The sequence below is a fragment of the Sphaerodactylus townsendi genome, linkage group LG11 (assembly GCF_021028975.2).
Source record: "Sphaerodactylus townsendi isolate TG3544 linkage group LG11, MPM_Stown_v2.3, whole genome shotgun sequence".
Taxonomy (NCBI): domain Eukaryota; kingdom Metazoa; phylum Chordata; class Lepidosauria; order Squamata; family Sphaerodactylidae; genus Sphaerodactylus; species Sphaerodactylus townsendi.
In genome coordinates, this window is record NC_059435.1 from 38,508,687 (window position 1) to 38,529,972 (window position 21,286).

The 21,286-nt window shown below is 43.0% G+C and overlaps 1 protein-coding gene across 3 annotated transcripts in view; it reads right to left on the minus strand.

Moving 5' to 3' along the window:
- Positions 1-230: 230 nt before the first annotated feature.
- Positions 231-21,286, minus strand: part of OXNAD1 (oxidoreductase NAD binding domain containing 1) — a 28,891-nt gene continuing 7,835 nt past the window's right edge. For 2 of the 3 annotated variants that reach the window (XM_048510848.1, XM_048510847.1), the window contains exons 2-8: positions 19,867-20,012; positions 17,133-17,196; positions 13,242-13,348; positions 5,816-5,957; positions 2,515-2,757; positions 1,459-1,567; positions 231-637 (exon numbers count right to left, since the gene is read on the minus strand). In XM_048510848.1, the coding sequence (XP_048366805.1) occupies positions 483-637; positions 1,459-1,567; positions 2,515-2,757; positions 5,816-5,957; positions 13,242-13,348; positions 17,133-17,196; positions 19,867-19,988 (942 nt within the window). In that variant the 5' untranslated portion in view covers positions 19,989-20,012 and the 3' untranslated portion in view covers positions 231-482. Of the gene's footprint in view, positions 638-1,458; positions 1,568-2,514; positions 2,758-5,815; positions 5,958-13,241; positions 13,349-17,132; positions 17,197-19,866; positions 20,013-21,286 lie in introns of those variants that run through there. The other variant, XM_048510849.1, reaches the window with a different exon arrangement.

A 21,286-nucleotide genomic window follows, 5' to 3' on the forward strand; every position in this document is an offset into this window, starting at 1 on the left:
TGATATTAATATTTATATGGTTCCTGTTTTAATTATTGAGGTACTGTGCTGTTTTTATTGTGTTTTAATGCTTTGTTTACTGTGGTTGTTCATCGCCCTGAGCCCTTTGGGGAAGGGCGATCTATAAATTTAATAAAATAAAATAAATATCTCATTCTTACCCAGTCCCATCATGCATCGGTAAATGTCTCACATATCATAAACAGAAAGAAAAAAAAGGACAAAGTCAATGGTGCTTAAAGAAATATTTTATTTTATTTCCAAAGTGGCACCTGAGACAGTCACATATATCAATCTGACACGATTATAAAATCTACTGAGCAAATGTAGAATGAACAGAAGTTAATATGGGGAGTTTTCATTTGCATGATGGAAAACTGATTACTGTCCATGGACTGTAGACATTCCTCTCCTTTGCCACCTACCTGGCTACACAGCAATTTCATTACCTTTGGTTTTTATTTTGTGTTCAACAGCTGTTGCTACCACCACTTTTCAAAGAAAATGTTCTTTTGAGCCACACCGAGGTTTTCTAGCAGCTTGGAGATGGATTCTGTCATTGGCGGTGGACCACAGATGTACCAAAGTGTCTTCCTGGAAATATATTTTTCTAGATCTTCCCCAGATATTCTTCGTTCTAACAAAAGGAGTTAAGAGGTACAGAGTTAAGAAAAATCCTCGTGTAACTGTAAAAACAAAAAAGTGGGTGGGTGCGAAGATAAATAATGTTTTAGCAGCAAGGTCTCCTTCAGCTGTTTAAGGCAAATTGCAAGGATTTTACTGCCATCCTTATTAGTTTTGGATGGACCATTTTAGCCAAAGGTCAGTTATTATGAACAGAATTATGGTAAATGTTTTTGTTCTGTGGTTTCCCAGACACAGATCAAAGCTACCTAGCTGTGGCAGTACAGAAGGTGAAACAAGATCACATTTACCCTTTGGCCTAATTAATTACTGCCAGAGTAAATAAACAAGATTGTCTTGAAACACAGTGAAAACTCTGATTAGCAGTGAATGAAAGTCATAGTTGCAGCCACAGAAGCTGCTGTATTTGAAAGATGACGCTCTTCCCATTGGATGATGCTTCTTAATCACTGAAGTCTTTTGCATGTTCATGCTTAAATGGTTTGAAACTTCATTATAGGTATGAAAAATCTGGCCAAATAGTCACATTGAACACACTGAAGCAGCCTTATGCTGAACCAGACTCTGGATCCACCAAGGTCAGTATTGTCGACTCCAGGGTCTCAAGCAAAAGTCTTTCACATCACCTACTGCCTGGTCTCTTTAACTGGAGATGCTGGGGGTTGAACTGGGGATCTTTCGCATGCCAAGCAAATGCTCTACCACTGAGCCACAGCCCCTGAGCCAAGGTCAATTTCAGCACTCCCCCCCGCAACACTGAAATCACAATTCACAATGCAATGACTACTGTTTAAACACATCAGCAGTACATACCCTTGACGTACGGCCGAAGGTTGTCACAGATTTCTGAACTCTGCTGGGTAACATGGAAACTGCATGTGATCCTTCCAGGAAATGCATTTGTTAAATCGAGGATGTGTTTCTGAAATGTGAAAGATGATACAGCCAAATAAGTCAAAACAGACGTGCTCCTCAGAAATCTAACCCCACGGATTTGAAGATTTGCATCAGAATAGTCTATTCTGGGTATCCCATCTATAAGGATATGCAACTTTTTCATTTTTATAATATGCAATCTAGGTATGAGCCAGTGTGGTATAGTGGCTGCAGACTGATCTAGGCAACCAGGTTCGGTTATCCACTCTTCCACATAAAGCCTGCTAGGTGACTTTGGGCCATTCACAGTTTTTTCAGAACTCTCTTAGCCCACACAGTGGCAGGCAATGGCAAACTGCTTCCTTGTGCCTTGAAAACCCTACGGGGTCACTGTAAATCAGCTGTGACTTCACGGCATTTCCTACAACCAATCCAAGTATGTTTTCAGTCATAGAGAACGTTTCCCGCAAATACTTGAGCTGGGGTTGGCCACCTACTTCTCTCTCCACTCCCCTGAATGCTTCTCCCCTCACATTGCACAAGGGAGTAGGTAGAAAGAAAGGAAGAAATGCACACATTTGCACTATTGCCTGCATACCTCCCTGAATCTCTCTGCAACCTTCCCCACACCACAGTCCTTCCTGGTCCAGTCAAACTTCCAAGCAAAAGGTCAGAGAGCCAGCTGGAGAGCGGCACAGCCCGCAGGCCAAGTCCTAACTTGGTTCTCAAGCTACTGCAGCAGAGATGGCTGGCTTCACTAGACAGTGGCAGAATCACCAAATATATTCAGTTCCTGCCATGGGAGGTGATGGAGCTGCTCTCTCCACAGACGCCAGCCTTGACCCTCATAGCCTATCCCTTCCCTAGTCTGACCCAGTGGTATGCCACTGCCCGCCTTCTGCCCAAGATGGTTGCTCTCATGGCTCAAGGGTCACACAGCTCTATTCGACCACTGATGGTGACCAAATGGGCAAGAAATGCTTGTTGGCTTACCCTAAAAAGCAGCTCATCCGTGTTTTTGGCACTGTAAAACAAGTTAGTCAGTCCCATTTTGTACCCGGTTTCTTTCTTTTCTTGTTTTCTGTGGAGGTCTGTGACATGGAGCAGTATGGAAAACAAAGGGTTAATTCCTACTCCACCTGCTATGAGTATGAGGTCTACAGGGGAGTCAGCAGGATGAGGGTCAAAAAAGAAGTTGCCTCCAACTCGCAAAGCCACCTCGGAGTCGACAGAGCACTACAAGGGAGAGAGTGTTGAGGAAAGGACAGTTAGCTAGAAAGCAAATTAAACGGGTCAGCGTGGCAAGAGGCCCAATAGCTAAGACGTAGCAGTGATAGGCTGAAGAAACGCACAGTCACTGGCAGCAATGTTTGCTTAGGAAGAAAAAATGTCATCAATTTAATACGCACATTCCCTCATAGCTAAGAATGTCCTTTGGCAGATTGCTCTGAGTGATAAGACGGGGGCAGTCACTTCATTCCATCGACTCATGAGAACATGTTGGCTCTTTAGAAGAACTCCCAAGAGATTTTAAGACCCCCAGAAGCGTCTTTGATGCAGCTGTTATTTTTTAATACTGAAAAGTTTTTTTAAAAATTACAATCAAATGACAGTCCAACTTTTTAGACAAAAAGTTCCCAGAAAAACATGAAGTAATGAGAAAAAAATCACAGTTTTATTGGATTGCTCTACCTAAAAAGCTGCATTGCTTTCAATGTTCATCTTACAATTATAAATATATTCATGCAGCTCTTATGGGCATAGTTAGAAACAGCTCAACCATTTCCCCCTCCAAAAAAAGGGGTGGGTGGGGTTTTTTTTTTACCAAATACCATTCTAGAGACTTGGAATACATATATTCCTCTTATCCAAAAACAGGCAATACAAACCATGACAGAATCTGAGACCAAATATGAGTATGATTTTTTCCTTATTTTTTTTAAATATTACTTTGAAAATCATACAGTGTTACACTCATATGCCCACTGAAAACTGCTTGAATAAGCCTATATTTGCCTTTGCCATCATTTTTTATATCATCAATACACAGTTGCTCAGAGGTCACGTGTGGCTCTTTTCTATGCTGCATGTTGCATTTCTAGCCATTATTCCCCAATGTGGTACCTATTCCCATATTCCAGGAAAGAAAGGCCACTGCTCAGGAGGGCTAGTGCCCGGTAGGTTGTTCTTGCCTTGAAAAAGCCACTGAAAGCACTGAAGGGAAGGGAAGATACAAGCCTCCCTGAACTGCAGGCCTCATGCCAGGAGTGGAAATAAAGGGCTGTCCTCTCTCTCTCAAAACACACTTACAAGAAACCACCCTGCTCAACAGCCTCTGCACCCTCATACCAACACATGGGTAGCTACTGAGAGGCAGGCAAGCTGGCCAGAGAAAGAGTAGAACCACCACCACCGTGGAAGCCACCCAGGAAACAAGAAAGATTGTGGGATGGTGGTGGTTTTACTTCCGTTTTTCTGCTACTGAGTACCTTGGCAATCTTCCTCTCCCACCTAAGACCAGTTGTGCCTCATGCTGAGCTCAGAACAAGAGGTTGAGAGGAAAGCACTTCCCCTTGGTTGATGATATATTGATGATATATAAAATGATGGCAAAGGCAAATATAGGCTTATTCAAGCAGTTTTCAGATAAACAAGAGCTGGCTTGAGTTTCAGAAGTGGTGGGGAGAAAGGCCTGCACTCGCAGATTAACTCTGCTAATTAAAATGTTATCGTTATACATTTACTATTAAGTTGTCTTTGGTGGGGTGGTGCACAGGGGACACAGCGGTCATGTAGCTCTTTTGGCTGATGGTAAGTGTACATGTGGGTTCCTGTGAGTCACAGAGTGAGTACCACAGTCATATATCATAGCAAAAGTTAATAAATTCCTACCACTGCATTTATTTTAAGACAAAAACCCATTAGCCGGCAAATTGTCTAAATGACTAGTTGAGATTTATATGCAGCTTTAATTTTCACAATTGCCATGCTCTCCAAAATGTTACCCAAGTAATCTCTTTGTGGCACTATCACAGATGTCTCTCACTATCTAAGGCTCATTCCGCACATGCAGAATAATGCACTTTCAAACCGCTTTCAGTGCTCTTTGAAGCTGTGCGGAATAGCAAAATCCACTTGCAAACAGTTGTGAAAGTGGTTTGAAAACGCATTATTTTGCGTGTGCGGAAGGGGCCTAAGAGCCTTGCAGTTACTAAGAAATTCAAGAATACCTCTTTTTTTTAGATCCAATACATATCCCAGTTCCTATTTTTGTTAAGTTTCCTTTCTGCCTTCAATGTACAGACTACAGAGGTATCAGAGTTGGAAAAAGCAGAATGACTTGTTTGGAAATACATATGGCCAGTGTGAAAAACTGGAACACTGTCCTAATTGTTACCTGTTAATGATAAATCAGAAGCCACTGCAGGAGTTTCTGTGGTGCTCCCATTAATCTAAACACACCAGCACTTTGCCAAGGAGGGGCTACTGATTATAACTGCTTTCAGTGCCACAACACTATGAATGTAATTTTGAAAAATTAAAGCAGAAAAGCACATTAAGAAAGGAAGTAAGGAACCTCTAAGGAGATGCCTCAGAGGCAGATAATTATGAGGTTAAATTTTACAAGACCCCTGATGGGCTACAGGGAATCAATAGGAAATCTGCACAAGCATTCATATTAGCATGTGTGGGTCATACTTTTCCTGAAAGTCTTTCAAAATGAGTAATTTTATTGAAATTCCAATGATGCATGAAACTAACCTATTTAGCAGCAGTAGGAGCACATTTAATGGTCACGTGCCAACTGATGGATTAGGACCAACCTGGGGATTCTTTTTGCTCAAGTGATACGACTGCATTGATTTTACACTGAACTGCGAGTCAGCAACACAGGAGCTCATTTCTCTTGACGACCATAAAGCTGAAGGGGGCCAAAGAGAGGAACTGCAGCTCATGCAAACTACTGTGGAGGGTGCCAGACTGTGACAGCAGCTGATAGGACTCTTCTGCTGACATTCACGTGAGAAAGAAACACGGTACACAGAACACTCCAGACACTTTATGTGTCCTAGAAAGAGGGGAAGAAACGCATCATTTGTGCACGGGAGCGATTGGACAAACTAGGCAATTCTGTGTGTGTGTGTGGGGGGGGGGGGGGGATTAAAGACAGAGCCTACAGTTCCAAGAGGAGAAAATGGAGCCAAACTTATTTTTTTCCTCTCAGGACAATGGGATACAAAATGAATAAGATACAAAATAAATACCAATCTGGACAAAACTATTTTCCACGTACCTGTGTGTGCACCCATTGAGCAGGAGGATGCATGGTATGTTTTACTGCTAGTTCCAACTGTCCCTCTCGCTCTAGCAGGCCGGGACTGGAACACATGGAAAATCCACCAACTACAGAAACACCAGGTATAAAGAAGTCAACCCTGAAAGAAAAGTCAGGATTTGTAAGATGCGCATAAGGGACTTGGAAAAATTTAAACCGGATGCCAATTTTCTGCATTTCCCACCTCTAGCTCTAACTAAGCTGATTACATTTTGCACTGCACCTCTGCATCTTGACCAGCCATTTTTGACTGTTTTGGAAAATAACCAATCCAGCAATCCATGAAAGAGTTGAGGTAGTGCCATGCAAGTAAAACTATCCAATTTGGCTTCCATTGAATTATAAACTAGGGCACCACTAATTTCAGTCTGTGTTCACGTCAGGGCCACAGTAGTTCTGCTTTCTGCCTTACAAGGGGACTAAGTGATCTGATTAGAGACAAATCCAAATTACTGTGGGCATTTCTGCCTTCACAGGAGAGGAGCAGCTGCTCACGTAACCTGAAATCTTTTCATTGTTGATGTCCATCTTCCACGTTTATCCCAATTAAATTAGCAACAACTCTTGTGCTCCATCTTAAGACTGTTAAAATGGAAGGCTGCGGGACTTTCCTCTCATGAGCACCTAGCCTCGCTTCACACCCTTCTGTCCCTTTAAAAAAAACACTGCATCACTTATGATAAACAGTTCTGGAAATTCAGAGCTTGTCTGGTCCTCTGTAACCATTTAGTTAATCCAAATACAAGACGTAGGCACTACTGCTACTTTGGGGCTAGTATGATTACCTGTAATCTGCTATTCAACTTGTGCAATGGTTCTCTTTTCATAGTGTTCTAGATAAATCATATATATGAAGGAGAGATTGGATTTGGATTGACACCCCGCCTTTCTCTCCTGTGAGGAGTCTCAAAGTTGCTTACAAACTCTTTCCCTTCCTCTCCTCACAACAAACACCTTGGTCTTTTCCACACAGTACAAATATAATTCTGCACAGCACAAATATAATTTTCCGGGGTGGTGTTCTTCCGTATAATACAGCACTTTAACAATGGAAATAATTACCCACCCCCGATCCTTCTTAAAAGTAATGATATAATCCTTTTTAAGATTATTGATCCAATCAGTAAAAATATGATGGTAATAAACACAAAACTCCTCCCCACCCCCTTATAATCGCCCCAGCGTGGCTACCCTTGTGTGCAACTTTGCAGCTTCGCATTTTCAACAGACAATTTTTTTAAAAAGGGAAGCAGGCATGCTATAATGATCGTTTCACTATACTTCGATGAGAGAAATGGTGTACAGCATCACTGCCAAGGAAGAAAATGTGCTTAGTGAACTTCACAAAATGGCAGGTGGGCAGAGAGCTAGCCCCAAAATGCTTTTTATAATACCCTCAAAAGACCATTATGGGGTGGGGGGAAGGGCTGAGAGAGTTTTGAAGAACTGTGACTAGTAAGGTCACTTAGCAGGCTTCATGTGTAGGAGCAGGGAAACAAACCCAGTTCACTAGATAAGAATCTGCCACTCATGTGTAGGAATGGGGAATCAAACTGGTTCTCCAGATCAGAGTACACTGCTCTTAAGCACTATACCACACTGGTGTATATTGTTTGATAAGTTCTTGCCAGGTAACTTGTCAGCCACAATAATCAGGCATCAATGAAGGTACAGTATGTACCATGAATGTATCATGAATATTCAGCCCTTCAAGATACCGCAAAATACTCTTACTAAGTGGACCTCAAATGCCTCTTCCAGGACAACAACAAAACAGACAGTTTCTTCTTAGGGTGATGTGGGTTTTCCAGGCTGTTTCTTCTTTTCCTATACTACTACCAGACCAACGTAAGTACTATACAAGCCTGAATAGAGGCAGTTCTGCCAACGGTGACTTACTGCTTATATCATTAAATCAAGTACTGAGGTTGCTGCAGATCCATATGCAGCTGCCGGCAGATCTGAGTTTGTTCCCAGTGAAAGCACAGTTAGATCCTCAGAAATACTATGCAGCCTGCAAGGGGGGGGGGGGGTTGGAACCTTCCTTCAGGCCTCCCCAGAATTCACTCACCAACAGCCTTTTAACAGATGAGTATGCAAACCTGATTCAATACAGACAACATTTAAAACCCGCCTTTCAGTCCACCACTGGCTCTCAAAGTAAACGGATATGTGTGTAGTACACAACTGTTTTTAATTTACCCAAAAGGAACACACTTTTGCCTCTATGGGATCTCACTCAGCAGAAGATCCACACAAAGACTTTGGTTTCTGCATGCCAATCATCACCCTCCCTGGCTCAGAATGACTGGACTCATTTTCAAAGACGATTTCTTATCCAGCAACATTACTGTCTCCCCCAGGTTTTTCAAGAAATTGCTACGAATTTGTAGAAAGATCTTAAGTCCATCAATATGAAGTCTATTCACATCTCATCGCAGATCAAACATTTTAGCCCACATCATTGATGCTGCACTGCAAGCTGCGTTGTAGCCCCATCTAGTGACAACTATTTTAGCACACATCGAGTTACAAATATGTCTTTTTATTCAGTTTGGGTACAAATTGCATAAGAGTTTACCCCCTATTGTGGGATCGACAGGCTGTTATACAAAATTAGTATCTCATTAAAGAGATACCACAAGCACAGGCTGCCCCCGTTTCCTAGCTACTGTTCCATCCTCTTCTCTTCCCTTACTACAAACTTTCCAAGCAGCTGGTTGTGGTGGGTTTTCCGGGCTGTGTGGCCGTGGTCTGGTGCATCTTGTTCCTAACGTTTTGTCTGCATCTGTGGCCGGCATCTTCAGAGGTGAGTCACAGAAGGAAGTCTGTTACACACTGTGTTCAGTGAGAATGGGAATGTTTTAGTGGGGTATAAAATTGTCATGTCCTCGGGTGGGGAACCAATCAGTAAGTGTTTGGGTGGAACTTGCTATGCAAAGGTATGGTTGATAGTATAGTATTGCAGGTGGGGGTTCTCAGTCCAGGGAGTGATTCACATGTGCATTCCCTGCAGTAGCAGTATTGGTGAATGCAAATCCTGTGTTTCGGTGGAGTCCATTGTCCATGAAGTTACGAGCAGCTTTTGAGCAAATGCAGCCATTCACCAAATTTTAAACTCTCACTAATTCTTCCTGGGTTGGGGCTGAAAGAGATCGGCTTTAACATTGCACACTACTTGCCAGGTGACAATACCATCTCAAACCTTTCCCCACGAAGGCATCTATGCAGGTGTATATATGTACAACTGGCAAAGAAATAGTATCTTTTAAAAATTAAATAAAATGCCTGAGCCCACAACTCTGAAACAAAGCATGCAGACAAGGACTACATGTATATCAGCTTTAGTAAACACGAAGGCCAACTGAATGGAAAAGCAGCAAAGTGCATGAACACCCTCTGCTACAATTACGTTACATCCAGAAATGTTCATGATATAGAACCAAACCAGTCACTAGAGTTCTGAGTTCCATTCTTTGCGATTACTGCTGCGAGGTATAACCCACCAAATGATATCACCAAGTTTAAAAACTCAATCTGAGCAGTGCAACAGACTTTCTTCTGTGATACAGCATGGCAGACGTGAAACATCAGAGCAGCTTGCAAATTACCAAGAGAGGAGAGCCTATTTAAACCTGATGACGGCCTTACACACAAGTGCTGAAAAATACATACAGAAACACCCCAAGCCGCCAGTCATGTTTCAAAGGCTGCGCACCAATCCGTGGATTTGCATGCTCACAATGATGAACAGTTACAGAATCAGCTCAGCTTTATTACGGCACTGCAATACAATTAACTGTGAAATAATAGTCCAGGAGATGAAAGAAGCTCCTTTATACCTAAAATATGCCTCAACTCAGAGTACGTTCTGGAATCCTTCACTAATTATAGATAGCAGCAGCAGCAGCTTCCAATGTATTCCACCCAGAAAGCTATAGATACTGAATATAATTATAGTCATATAGATGCTATTTATATGCATTTATTCATAATTAATCAGAAAATGTGCTGTATTGAACAGGTTATCAACACAAGTTGAACAGAAGCTTGATTAAGAGGAAAGGAAAAATGAAGGTTCTACATAACCTAAAATGACTCTGAATTGCCATCAAAATGTTTCCTTCCAAAGTTTCCCACATACAACACCTCAGGATTGAGTATAGGCTTCTCCTACCCAGTACGCATAGCCTAAAAAGCTGAAGTTGTGCAGATTCTTGGGACTGCTATCAATAGTCCTACATTCAAAAAGTGGTCTATCTCTCATGAAAGCTAGTAATGAAGTCTTCTCTTTACTTTAACGGAGTTTGACACTTCCATTAATGTACACGAAGCAGACGACAATGTGCAATTTATAGGAAGGGTTCATATTATCTGTTGAAACAATTTTAATATAATATTAGTAGAACAGATAACCTAATGAGTATGTAAACTGAATAGTGGCAACAGTTAAAGGAATAATTCTAACAGGGGGATATGCAAGGCTTCAGGTGGCAAATACCCTCCAGGTGGCATTTACAGTTTTAGACAGCCCCGACCCCCACTTGCAACGGCTTTTGACAGCAAGTGAAGTAGAATTATTTTATAGTGCTAATGTGCATTCCAATAGTGTGCATTTGGGGGAATCCCAATGCTGTGTACTTGGAGAAGGAATAGTGGATTCAAGGTTAAGAACCACTGAGCTAAAGTTACATTATTCCTAATTTGGTGCTTCAGCATAGCTACTAGGAATAACCCGGGTTATGTCTCTGTTGACAACCAGTTTTCTTTCTTTGCTGTTTCAAGTGATTCATTTAGATTTTTTACAGTATTTGAAAGTAGGTACACAGATCACTTTTAGTATTTACCAAAACTCAGTCCCAGCATTCCTCGTGCTTCTTTCATTCATTTATATTCTACTTGTCAACTAGAAGAACCCCAACGTGGCTTACGTTCCCTCCACACAATTCCCAACACATTATATATTATATTATTCTTACTGCATAATCTGGAAGCCCCAAAACAGCAACTGCAAATCAACAGCAATACAGAGAATAACAGCCCAATTCTCTTAACAAGGTTGCTGAGCAAGCAGTGAGGTAAAAAAGGAGTACCGTGGATCTTATGAAACTCTCCTGTGAATGTATTGTCAAAGGCTTTCACGGCCAGATTCAACTGGTTGTGGTGGGTTTTCCGGGCTGTTTGGCCGTGGTCTGGTGGACCATGGCCATACAGCCCGGAAAACCCACCACAACCAATCTCCTGTAAATGGCGATGTTTTCCTCTCCCTCCCATGCAAGAGTTCCCCAAGGTCCAAACCATCATATTTCTCCTGCAGTCAATGTCAACATACTACTGCTTAGAAGAGACTCAAACACTCAGAGATACTAAAGCTTCTACTAAGTTGCATTTTGTGATCGCTCAAACCCCATAAGAGGACATAACATGAACAAAATCAATTAGAACCTGGCAAAAAGAAAAGTCAGCACATCTTTTTGTTATGCAAATCCGAGGAAGAGACGTGTGCAATTTTTGAAGGCAAACCCTGCCACTTCATTATAAAAGTCGGCCTTATTAACCTTTCCCCTCATGGCCCAGTTCAACACACTCATTAGAACACAATCACACTCACAAGCTGCATTGGCGAAAGTCAGCATGCCAAACAGAATTAGAATACTTTAAAGAAAGATAATGAAAAGAGTAATTATAATTAAAGATTCCAGTTTTCGGGATAATTACCAAAACATTTTGAAGGGTAAACGTTTCTCCGAGAACCAGCCAGCACAAATTTAGTATGCATCTGTGCACATGTGCGAAGACTTGTGGCAAATTACTCTGCAAACATGAATTATTGCAATCAACATCTCGTTTTCTTGTTCTAAATGTAAAAGACTGCAAAATTATCACTGTGCTAGTAACTCGTGCTATTAAAATCCTTACACATAAACTGTGGTTCTTATAAAACCTGTTCACCAGATGGACCCACAGTAGAAGGGTGGGGGAGGGAATCAGAAGGAAATTGACAGGCCCAGTTTTCAATCTTCAAAATGGCATCTGAAAACATCTCCTCAGTACACCCAAAGTGACAAATTCTAACATGTAATGTTCAACAGTGACAGTTTCACTGGAAGCATTAAGGACAATGGTAAGGAAGTGATTATGGCTCAGGGAATGAAAGTACATACTGGACAAAGTGTGCCCCAGGCTCACCCCCCAGCATTTCGGACTAGAAGATCAGGTGATGAGAAGGAGTTACAGGGGAGAGCATTTGATATTCCAGTGATTTGACAGCACAGGACAGATGCATGTGCTCAACCATACTATGGCCAAACGTCCATAATGCTACTTCAGGAGCGCCGATAGTTGAACTGTTTCTATAGGCATTGCTCACGTGGTATGCAGGTCTCTTGACTGAGAAACTGGGAGTCCCATTCGGGGGGGGGGGGGGGGAGACACACACAGTGAATCCACTGGTGGGATTTGCCCTCCCTGGGGCATTCACCTTGGTGGAGGAGTGATTTCCCCAGTGTGCAGCCGCCACAGCCCTCCCTGGCACTGGAACACGGCTCCAGACACACCATCGGTATCTCAGCGCCCTGCCACCACCATGGCGTAAGTCTGTTGAAGCCAGTGGGGGCTTCTCAGTCACGTGGAAGCCAGATACCCTCTTGGGGGTGCACAGCCCTTGGATGGAGCTGTAGGTCTACTGCTTTGTTAAGCATGTGGAAACAGTCACGTGGTCCACAGGATCTAGGCCACCAACTTTGTCATATAGTTGAAATCAAATAACTTGCATCATTCACAGAAAACACTACACAGATAACACAATATACCAGAAGACAAATTTGCAGATTAATTTTTCCCAGATGTTTCATTCAAAGCTGACTAGTGGGAAAAAGTCTTTGTCACTGTGAATTTCTTTAAAAGTGCATCACTTGGATTTATTTGCATACATTTATTGTTGCTTTAGGTCCAGACTAGACAAGATGCCAGAAGATTCTTGAATGAATCCCTGGAGCGGTAATTATTGGTAAAACCAGCAGCCGTGAAGTTCTTGATCTGGATCAGGTTCACAGTGCTAAGATGTCCAATTCTTTCTTCCTGCACATTTTCCCCAGCCTCAAACATCCTCCTGGAACTGTTATTTGTTCTGTTAGAGGAAACATGACGACACCATTTGGGCAACCTACATATTTCCACCAAATAGCAGTGCCAAGAGTCTATCTGAAGACAGAAAAATGGTGTGTGTTTGCAGCCCTGGTTCCAATGGATGGCTTCCTCATGTTGATATTTATCAATGAAATCCGAGGAGATTCACAGGTCTTATGGAGTCTGATTTTGCTTGCCCCTTAGGCTTACACTTGTAAAATGCTCCTCTTTTTATAAATCCAGAAAAGAATCTTACCATTGCCCTGCCTTGAAAGTAAATTCTTTATCTGTGACTGCCAGACGAAGCCTTTTAACTGTTTCAGATTCACTGGTGATTCCACACACTTTCGCTTTAGAAATAATCTAAAAGACAAACAAAAATTACAATATGATCACCACTCTTTACAAGAAAGGGACACAACAATCAGAAGGCAGGAAATATTCTTGGGTATAAAAGCATTTTCCCAGTAAAGGACTCTCAATGATGGGTTGTCTCATCCAGGATCCTCAACTACATTGTTTAGCTACTATCTACAGAAAACCTATATTTAAAGTCCTTGATTCACAAGCATTAAAAATTTCATTTTTCTGATAATCTACAGCTTAATCCCCTTGATCTCAAATACTTTGTAAAGATCAAACGTCTTAGCTCAAAGACATTAAACAAAAAGTAGTGGGCAACTAACCCACTACGTACATGCTCAGTTTACAGGCAAAATACCATTAAAAAAAAAAGATAAATCCTCAAAGCATACTCCATTTGTAGCAGAAATGCAGAATATTCCCATCTGGCTCAACAGAATTCTGTTTTATTCCTCCATTAATTTACAGAGAGGGGAAGTTTGAGAACATATCTGCCAGCTTCATAAAATCCAGCTGGACTTCAGTTAAAATCCAGCATGACAGCCCGCAGTGTGGAATGGTGGCCTCTGGGACCAGTCAGCTCAACTGCTGGGGGTCTGCAATGCCAGCCCCCAAAGGGAAACAAGAGACTGTGGCGTTCGTATCAGTGTTCTGGGACTGGAATGGCTTGTGCTTTCAAAGTAAGACCGTGCAAATCAGAAGGGCTTTGCCTAGGGCAGGGGGTCCCCACAGATACCATAATACTCATGATACCTTTTCTGGGACACCCCCCCAAAATGTATTTAGAGAGTAAGCAGAACTGGGGGTGGGGTGGGGGTTGTCCTTGTATACTATTATATATATATTTTACTGAGAATTCATAAAATTCATTTTTAAAGAAATAATCTTATTCACAGGAAAGGTTGTAGTGTTTGTTGATGAAAAGTTGTTTGGCAGGGATCCCTTATGTGATCTTATGCATGATCACTTAGAAAAGAATACAGCCTGATCCTATGCAAAAACATGCATTGAAACATGCATAGAAACATTTTACTTGTTCTTTATTTTAAATATTGTATTTGTTCCCGTTTTGTTTTTTTTTACTTCAAAATAAGATATGTGCAGTGTGCATAGGAATTTGTTCATAGTTTTTTTAAAACTATAGTCTGGCCCTCCAACGGTCTGAGGGACAGTGAACTGGCCCCACGTTTAAAAAGTTTTAGGACCCCTGATCTAGTAAACGAGCCCAGGAAATGGTGTTGTACATCTTTGTTTCTTCTTCATTTGTTTAAATGATACTTCACTGTTTTTTTTAATAAGCTCTTTTGCAGCCCCAGTGTCAAAAGTAGCATATAGGTGCTTAAATAAATATAAAATAACCAACCACATGAGTGGATACGTGCACAAGCAATGCACTGGACCATCACAGGGAACCAGTCATCTGTCATCTTCCCCCATATCTCCATCCAACCTTGTCATTCTGCCCTATGTAAAAACCCTAAAGAGAAACAGGACTCTACCAGGTTCATGGGAAAACCCCAGGTAGGACACACTGTCTGTATAGGGAAGAAAGGGATCACAATAATATTTTCCATACAGCTTCTTTGGATTCCTGACCACTCAATGTTCCTGTGCATAGTACCAAATGCAAAGATTGGAAATAATCTAGCAACTGTACTACAGATTAAATAGGCATCGGAATATCTAAATAGGTGCAGAGCAGATAGATCACAAACGTCACCCACTCTCATATTTATTGAACAGAGAATCCTGAACATTCCTGAGGAATTCTCTCCTGGTCTGATACCCTCCAGTCCGTCCAGCCTCAAAGTAAAAATTTACTTGCTCCAGATGGACATTCTCAGCCGGTGTCCTGCTGATCCACTTACAAAGCTCACTTGTGCCCCCCAAGCCAAACATTTGCATTAGATTACAGAGTTTAAATATACTGAACAGTCACGTTACAACAACCACTGCAAGTCTCTATAAATTTAGAGAACTAAAAAAAATCCTTCATGTAACTACAGTTACAACTGTGCTATTTCCCATCCAGAAGGACTGGAGTCCAACAAATGACATTTTAGCCAGCAACATTTTAATTTAAAACATATGGCAGGAAATGAATTCCTCTATATAAAAAAAGTTGAACATGTCTACTGTCCAGTAAAACAACAGGACGCTTGCCAACTAAAAGCAAGCATACTTATCCTTAAATTTAGTAGGGAACCCTGAGCCAAAAGAACATTCGTACTATTTAATTATTATTCTACTGCCATCACGATACTTGGTAAACGTTGTCTCTAATGCAGAAGCCCCAGGGTAGGAAATGAGCATATACTCCGCATTCTCTTCTTGACATTCACTCAAGACCTAATCTGTGAATACAGTATTGGCAATTTTTATGAGGTTCTCGATTCAAAATTGTCATAGTAAACGAGTTTGAGTCAGAACAATCTAAAAAGGGGCAGAAAAGGCAGCAAAGCGCCCTGTTTCTCTACTTATTCCCCTCAGAATTATTCTCCCAGACTTGTAAATAAACCTGATCACCAAACAAATGTCAGAGAGTCTCTACACTAAGCAGACCTTGTAATTAGAGTCTCAAGAGCCACAAAGAAGCTGAGGCTAGACTGAACAGCATTACCAACTTGTTTACCAAGACCATAGAGAGTAGACTGCTATTCCTACTTTCTTAGTAAAAGTATCCATGTTCTGAAATCAGCAAGAAGAGCTCCCTAGGTCCCATTTTGTTTCTACATAAAAAGAATACCAAATTCCCATTTTGCACTTTTGAAAACTCTCCTACATCAAATGCAGGATGTGAGCAGAACGAGGAAACATGTATCAAAGTTATGAGAAAAAGCGTGAACACTGCCACTATTTCAAAGCAAGTTTCCAACTGCTTCATTTACAAGTGTGCCTTCAATGCCAAGAACAGTAAATTCTTTTTAAAATGTTTGTTACTCTTCACTGTACTTGACCAACAAAGCATCATTACTAGAGAGGATTTTTTAAAATTATGCTACAGCATATTTTAAACATCTGTATTAATGCTCTGATAACAGATTTTTGGTGCCGGAGAAGATATTTATTTAGTTAAAAAAATTAAATCCTGTCTTATCTCCTCAGACTCACAACAGCTAATCAAGTGACACCATTTGCAAGGAAACAAAACAGTCCATTAACAAAATTAAAAAAGCACAGAGAACAGATTTTAAAAAGCAAATTACAAAGAATTATATGCACTTATAAATATGGACACAACCTTTCACATGGCTGCTGAGCAATGGTCTGTGTTCAATAACAAGAAAAGAATTAGCTCTTGTAGCAACATTTTCTTTTCATGTTTTATTTAACTGAAGGCATTCCATTCCATAAATGACACAGAATCCCACAGAGAAATTTACCAGGCTGTTTCACAAACCCTGGCGGTCAAAAAATAGTATGAGCCGCATGCAGTGGTGACCTCTACTTTCTTCTGCCCCTGATGACCCAGATCCATCTCAGTCATTCCATGAAAACAACTTACATGACTACCGGTATGTGTCCCATACTCCTCCTCTCTATCATTCCTTTCTGTCCTTTCTGTCCTGTCTTTCCCTTCAGGGAGATGCGGGCTAGCTTCACGTTATTCTCCCAGCAAAGCTATGAAGCAACAGCTGGCCCAAGATTATACTTTCAATGGCTACTGGATTAAAAGCCCCACTACTAGCACCTTTCTGAGGTCACTGTGCTCTGTGGAATTTTATTCCCCTAGGCTGCTCTGCACAACACAGTTCATTTTGAGTCTCTATGCTATGACACCAACCTCCTGCCGAAAGTCATTTGCTGTTCTCTCCAGGTGATCCAAGTTTCTTTTGGATTTCATCTTGCTTTAAACACAAAGCACAAGTTAACAGTTGCCCTCATCAGAATGCACAACCTCTATTGAACAGGAGAAGCCACATTTTATTTATTTAGGTGATTCATAGTCCACCTCTCTCATTTGGACTCCAGGTGGATCACAGTTAACATTAGTTGGCTTGAAAGGAAGCAATTTTGTTAAGAGTTGGGATAAAGTAATTAAAATAAATAATCCGATTAATTAATCAACTAAATGTAACAACACTAAAACTTATGTCTTATGTCTGAGAATACAAGCTCTTTCTACAGTTTGAAATAAAAGTAATAACTATCTTATGGGAACATTTATCTCAAAAGGCTGTTTTCATAGAAGTTGGATATTGCACTTTCAATGAAGCTAAAACTCAACTAGGGCCAGGGCCTTTACGGTCCTGGCCATGCTCTGGTGGAACCAGCTCACTAAGGAGACCAGGGCCCTGGGGGACTTGCTGAGTTTCTGCAGGGCCTGCAAAATGGACCTGTTCCACCAGGCATTTGGCCAGCCGGTCTGAAAATCTGCTTCCATCACCCAGTCTCTGGTGGGCTGGGGGCCGGGGGTGGGGGTGGGGGAGGGATTTTATCACCATCTGAGTTTTATAAAATTTTCTGGGATACTGTTTTAACAAATTTGCTGTTGTTGGTTTTTAATGCTATATAAAGAATTAGTATGCTTTTATTGTTGTACACCGCTCTGAGCCCTTCGGAGGAGGACAGCTAATAAATCTAAAATATAAATAAATAAATATAAATAAACTATTTAAGATGGAGGTCCTATGGCTGGGCTGAGGAGGCTCGGATGGGACTTGCCAATTACTGACTCTTGACAGTGTGCACTTAACCCTTGCACTGTCTGTCAAGACTCTTGGTATTTGATGCCTCCTGATCAATAGAGGTTCAAGTCACACATGTCCTTTGCTTGGCTTTTTACCACCTTTGCCAGGCAAGACTACTGACACCCTACCTATCCCAAACTGACCTAGTAACACCGATCTGTGCAACAGTCACCTCTAGGCTAGACTACTGCAACTATGCAGGGCTACCCTTGGGCTTGTTCTGGAAACTCCAGCACAGGTCCTCACTAGGATCCCTTGGTGGGCACATGTTCAACTGGCGCACTGCCAGCTGAACTAGCTCCGGGTGAAGAACCAAACCAAGTTCAAGGTTCTGGTGCATACCGTTAAGGCACTAAACGGTCTGGGACCATCGTACATATGGGACTGCCACTCATTATATCCCTCGAAGGACATTATGTCCTGCAAGTACCAATCTTCTGGTGACCCCTGGCTTGAAAGATGTCCAGCTAGCCTCAACCAGGGCCAGGGCTTTCTCTGCCCTGGCCCTAATCTCCTGGAATCCTCTGTCTAGTACAGATGTCGGGAACCCGCGGCTTGCGAGCCGCATACGGCTCTTCCGCCGCTGTTCTGCGGCTCCATGAGCCGAGCCCCATCTTCGCCCACCCTGCAGGAAGCAGGGCGGGCGCATCACTCACCCGCAGCCGGCCAGGACGCGCCGCGGGCTTTGCCTCTTGCCCGCCCCGCTGATTGCGGGGCGGGCGCTTTCCCGGCGGCCGGACAGGCCGAACCGCCGGTCCCCTCTTCGGCCGCCCTGCAGGAAGCAGGGCGGGCACATCTCTTGCCCGCGGCCGGCCAGGCCGAGCCACGGGCTTTCCCTCCTGCCCACCCCGCTGATTGCGGGGCGGGTGCTTTCCCGGCGGCCGGCCAGGCCGAGCCGCCAGACCCCTCTTCGCCCGCCCTGCAGGAAGCAGGGCGGGTGCATTTCTCCCCCGCGGCCGGCCTGGCCCGAGCCGCGGGCTTTACCTCTTGCCCGCGGAAGCAGGGCGGGCGCATTTCTCCCCCGCGGCTGGCCAGGCCGAGCCGCGGGCTTTACCTCTTGCGGGGAGGGGCAGGTGCTTTCCCGGCGGCCGGCCAGGCCGAGCCGCCGAGCCCATCTTCGCCCGCCCTGCAGGAAGCAGGGCGGGCGCATCTCTTGCCCGCAGCCGGCCAGGCCACGCCGCGGGCTTTCCTCCCGCCCGCCTTGCTGGTTGCCCTGCAGGCGCGGGGTGTGTGTGTGAGCGGGCGGGCGGGGGGGGCAGGGAGCAAGTCGGTGGGGGAGCGGACGGGGCCGTGCGAGCGAGTGGGGGGGGTGAGCGGGGGAGGGTGAGCCAAATGGCTCTTTGAGCGGAAAAGGTTCCCGACCCCTGGTCTAGTAAGACCCAGGCCCTGTTGGATCTGATGCAATTTCACAGGGCCTGTAAGATGGTGGACAAGTACCAGGATGGTGGGCCAGAGGTGTTCCAGGGGTAGAGCCAACTTTACTCCACCAAGGTTTCAGCCTGGTAATGCCCTCCTCCCTGGTTGCAGACTGACGCCACCAAAAAGTGTGGCATAAATCCTTTTCTCCAGTAGAGTTATTTGGGCAGCAGGAAGTTTTTCAGTTTTGCCTCATTCCTGTGCCGCCTGAAACACCTTTGGAGGAGGCAAAGTGCCACCTTTGCAGCACTATCTCCAGCCACTGCAGAGGTCCCCCCACTTCTGGATTGGGCTGTTAGTGTACAATCCTAAAGCCAAATGTGTAATTCTGCTTAGGACTGCACTGTTAATATAATAGTAGAAGGTGAACACATATATGGCACAGAAATGTTTTCAGTACACAAATCTTACCCGTTTACTGTGCAGTAATACAAAGCTGCATATTTTGGCTGTAAGAATGATGAACAAATTGGAATAATTCCAGCAGTACCTCTCAGGAATAGAGGGGTAGCAAAAACGGCAGTGCAGACCATACCGTTATTCAGTCTTAATTCCACCTGTAAATAAAAAATTTAAAGTAAATAATTAGAACGTTGTTCAGTTTTTTCTCTCTCTGTCTTGAATATCAATCAGGAAGCTCAGACAAGAATCTGAAATAGCCAGACCCGTTTAACTCTAAACAGACAAATTATTTGCCAATCAATCAATGTCATTACCTTTATTATAAAAGTAACTACTAGTTTGAATGGGGAAAAACATCAAAGTCATCCATTCCTGGACAGGTGGTGACATCACAGACCTTGCCTTGAGTCAGGTACCTGCATCATAATTCCATCACTCTTTCTATTTGTGGATATTTCAGCCGGACACATTTAGTCAGAAAACAATACCCTATTCTCACAAGGCCTCCTTTTAACTTAGCCTTAGCTTGTGTTTCTGCTAAGAAGAGCCATTCTAGTATCTAGATAGCTCAACTATGGAGAGCTACTTGCTAACCCAGATGCCCGTGGCTGTAAGGCATGATGGTAAAAGGTACAATCACCTGAAGAATCTTGGAGGCCTGCCAATCGCCTCTGCTGCCCCTTGTTTTAATATCTCTTATTCCTCTTCTATTCCTCTGCTGAGAAAGAGGTGAATTTGACAGATAACAGTAGCCAATGGCAATTTTCAGTTTAAATTCAGGTGTTGTGATATGTTGGATTTTTCTGTCTAGATTTGTTTTGGAATTTCTTGTAGGTCCCCTCCCACCCACGTGCAGCTGGCTCCTACCTAGATCAACCAATAAAGAAGTTGCTTATCTTCAGTACAAAAATCCCTTCCAATGAAAGGGTGAGATACATTAGAACTTGGGCCAGAGCCTTTTGAATTGTAACCCCGTAGTATCAGCTACCTTCTACCTTTCATCCTCTGTGCAGAAAAAAAGTTTCCTTTCACGGTGTAGCTGATGTCATTCTCACTGCGTTATTTCAAGGATGCAAAAAGACAGAAACCTCCACTAAGCACATGTGTCTTGGCACATTCACTCTGAAAAGGGTCTATGCATCATGTCTAAGGAAGGTAGAGGGCTAAAAGCAGGGGGTTTATACAAAGTTTTAAATCAGTGGGGGTCCTCAGGTTGCTAGGGTGTGATGAATGAAGAGCCCAGCAAAAACAGGGAAGGGTGGTGGGTGATGGGTGGGGTGGGTGATGTCTTGTAAAAGATAGGATTACCTGAAAACTATATCTACCAAGCCGCCTTGCATGTAATTCAAAAGTAAGTCCTTGTGACCTGTAAGCTTCCCTCAATAGGCTCAACCTAACACATACAGGATTGTAACCTTTGGTTAAATAT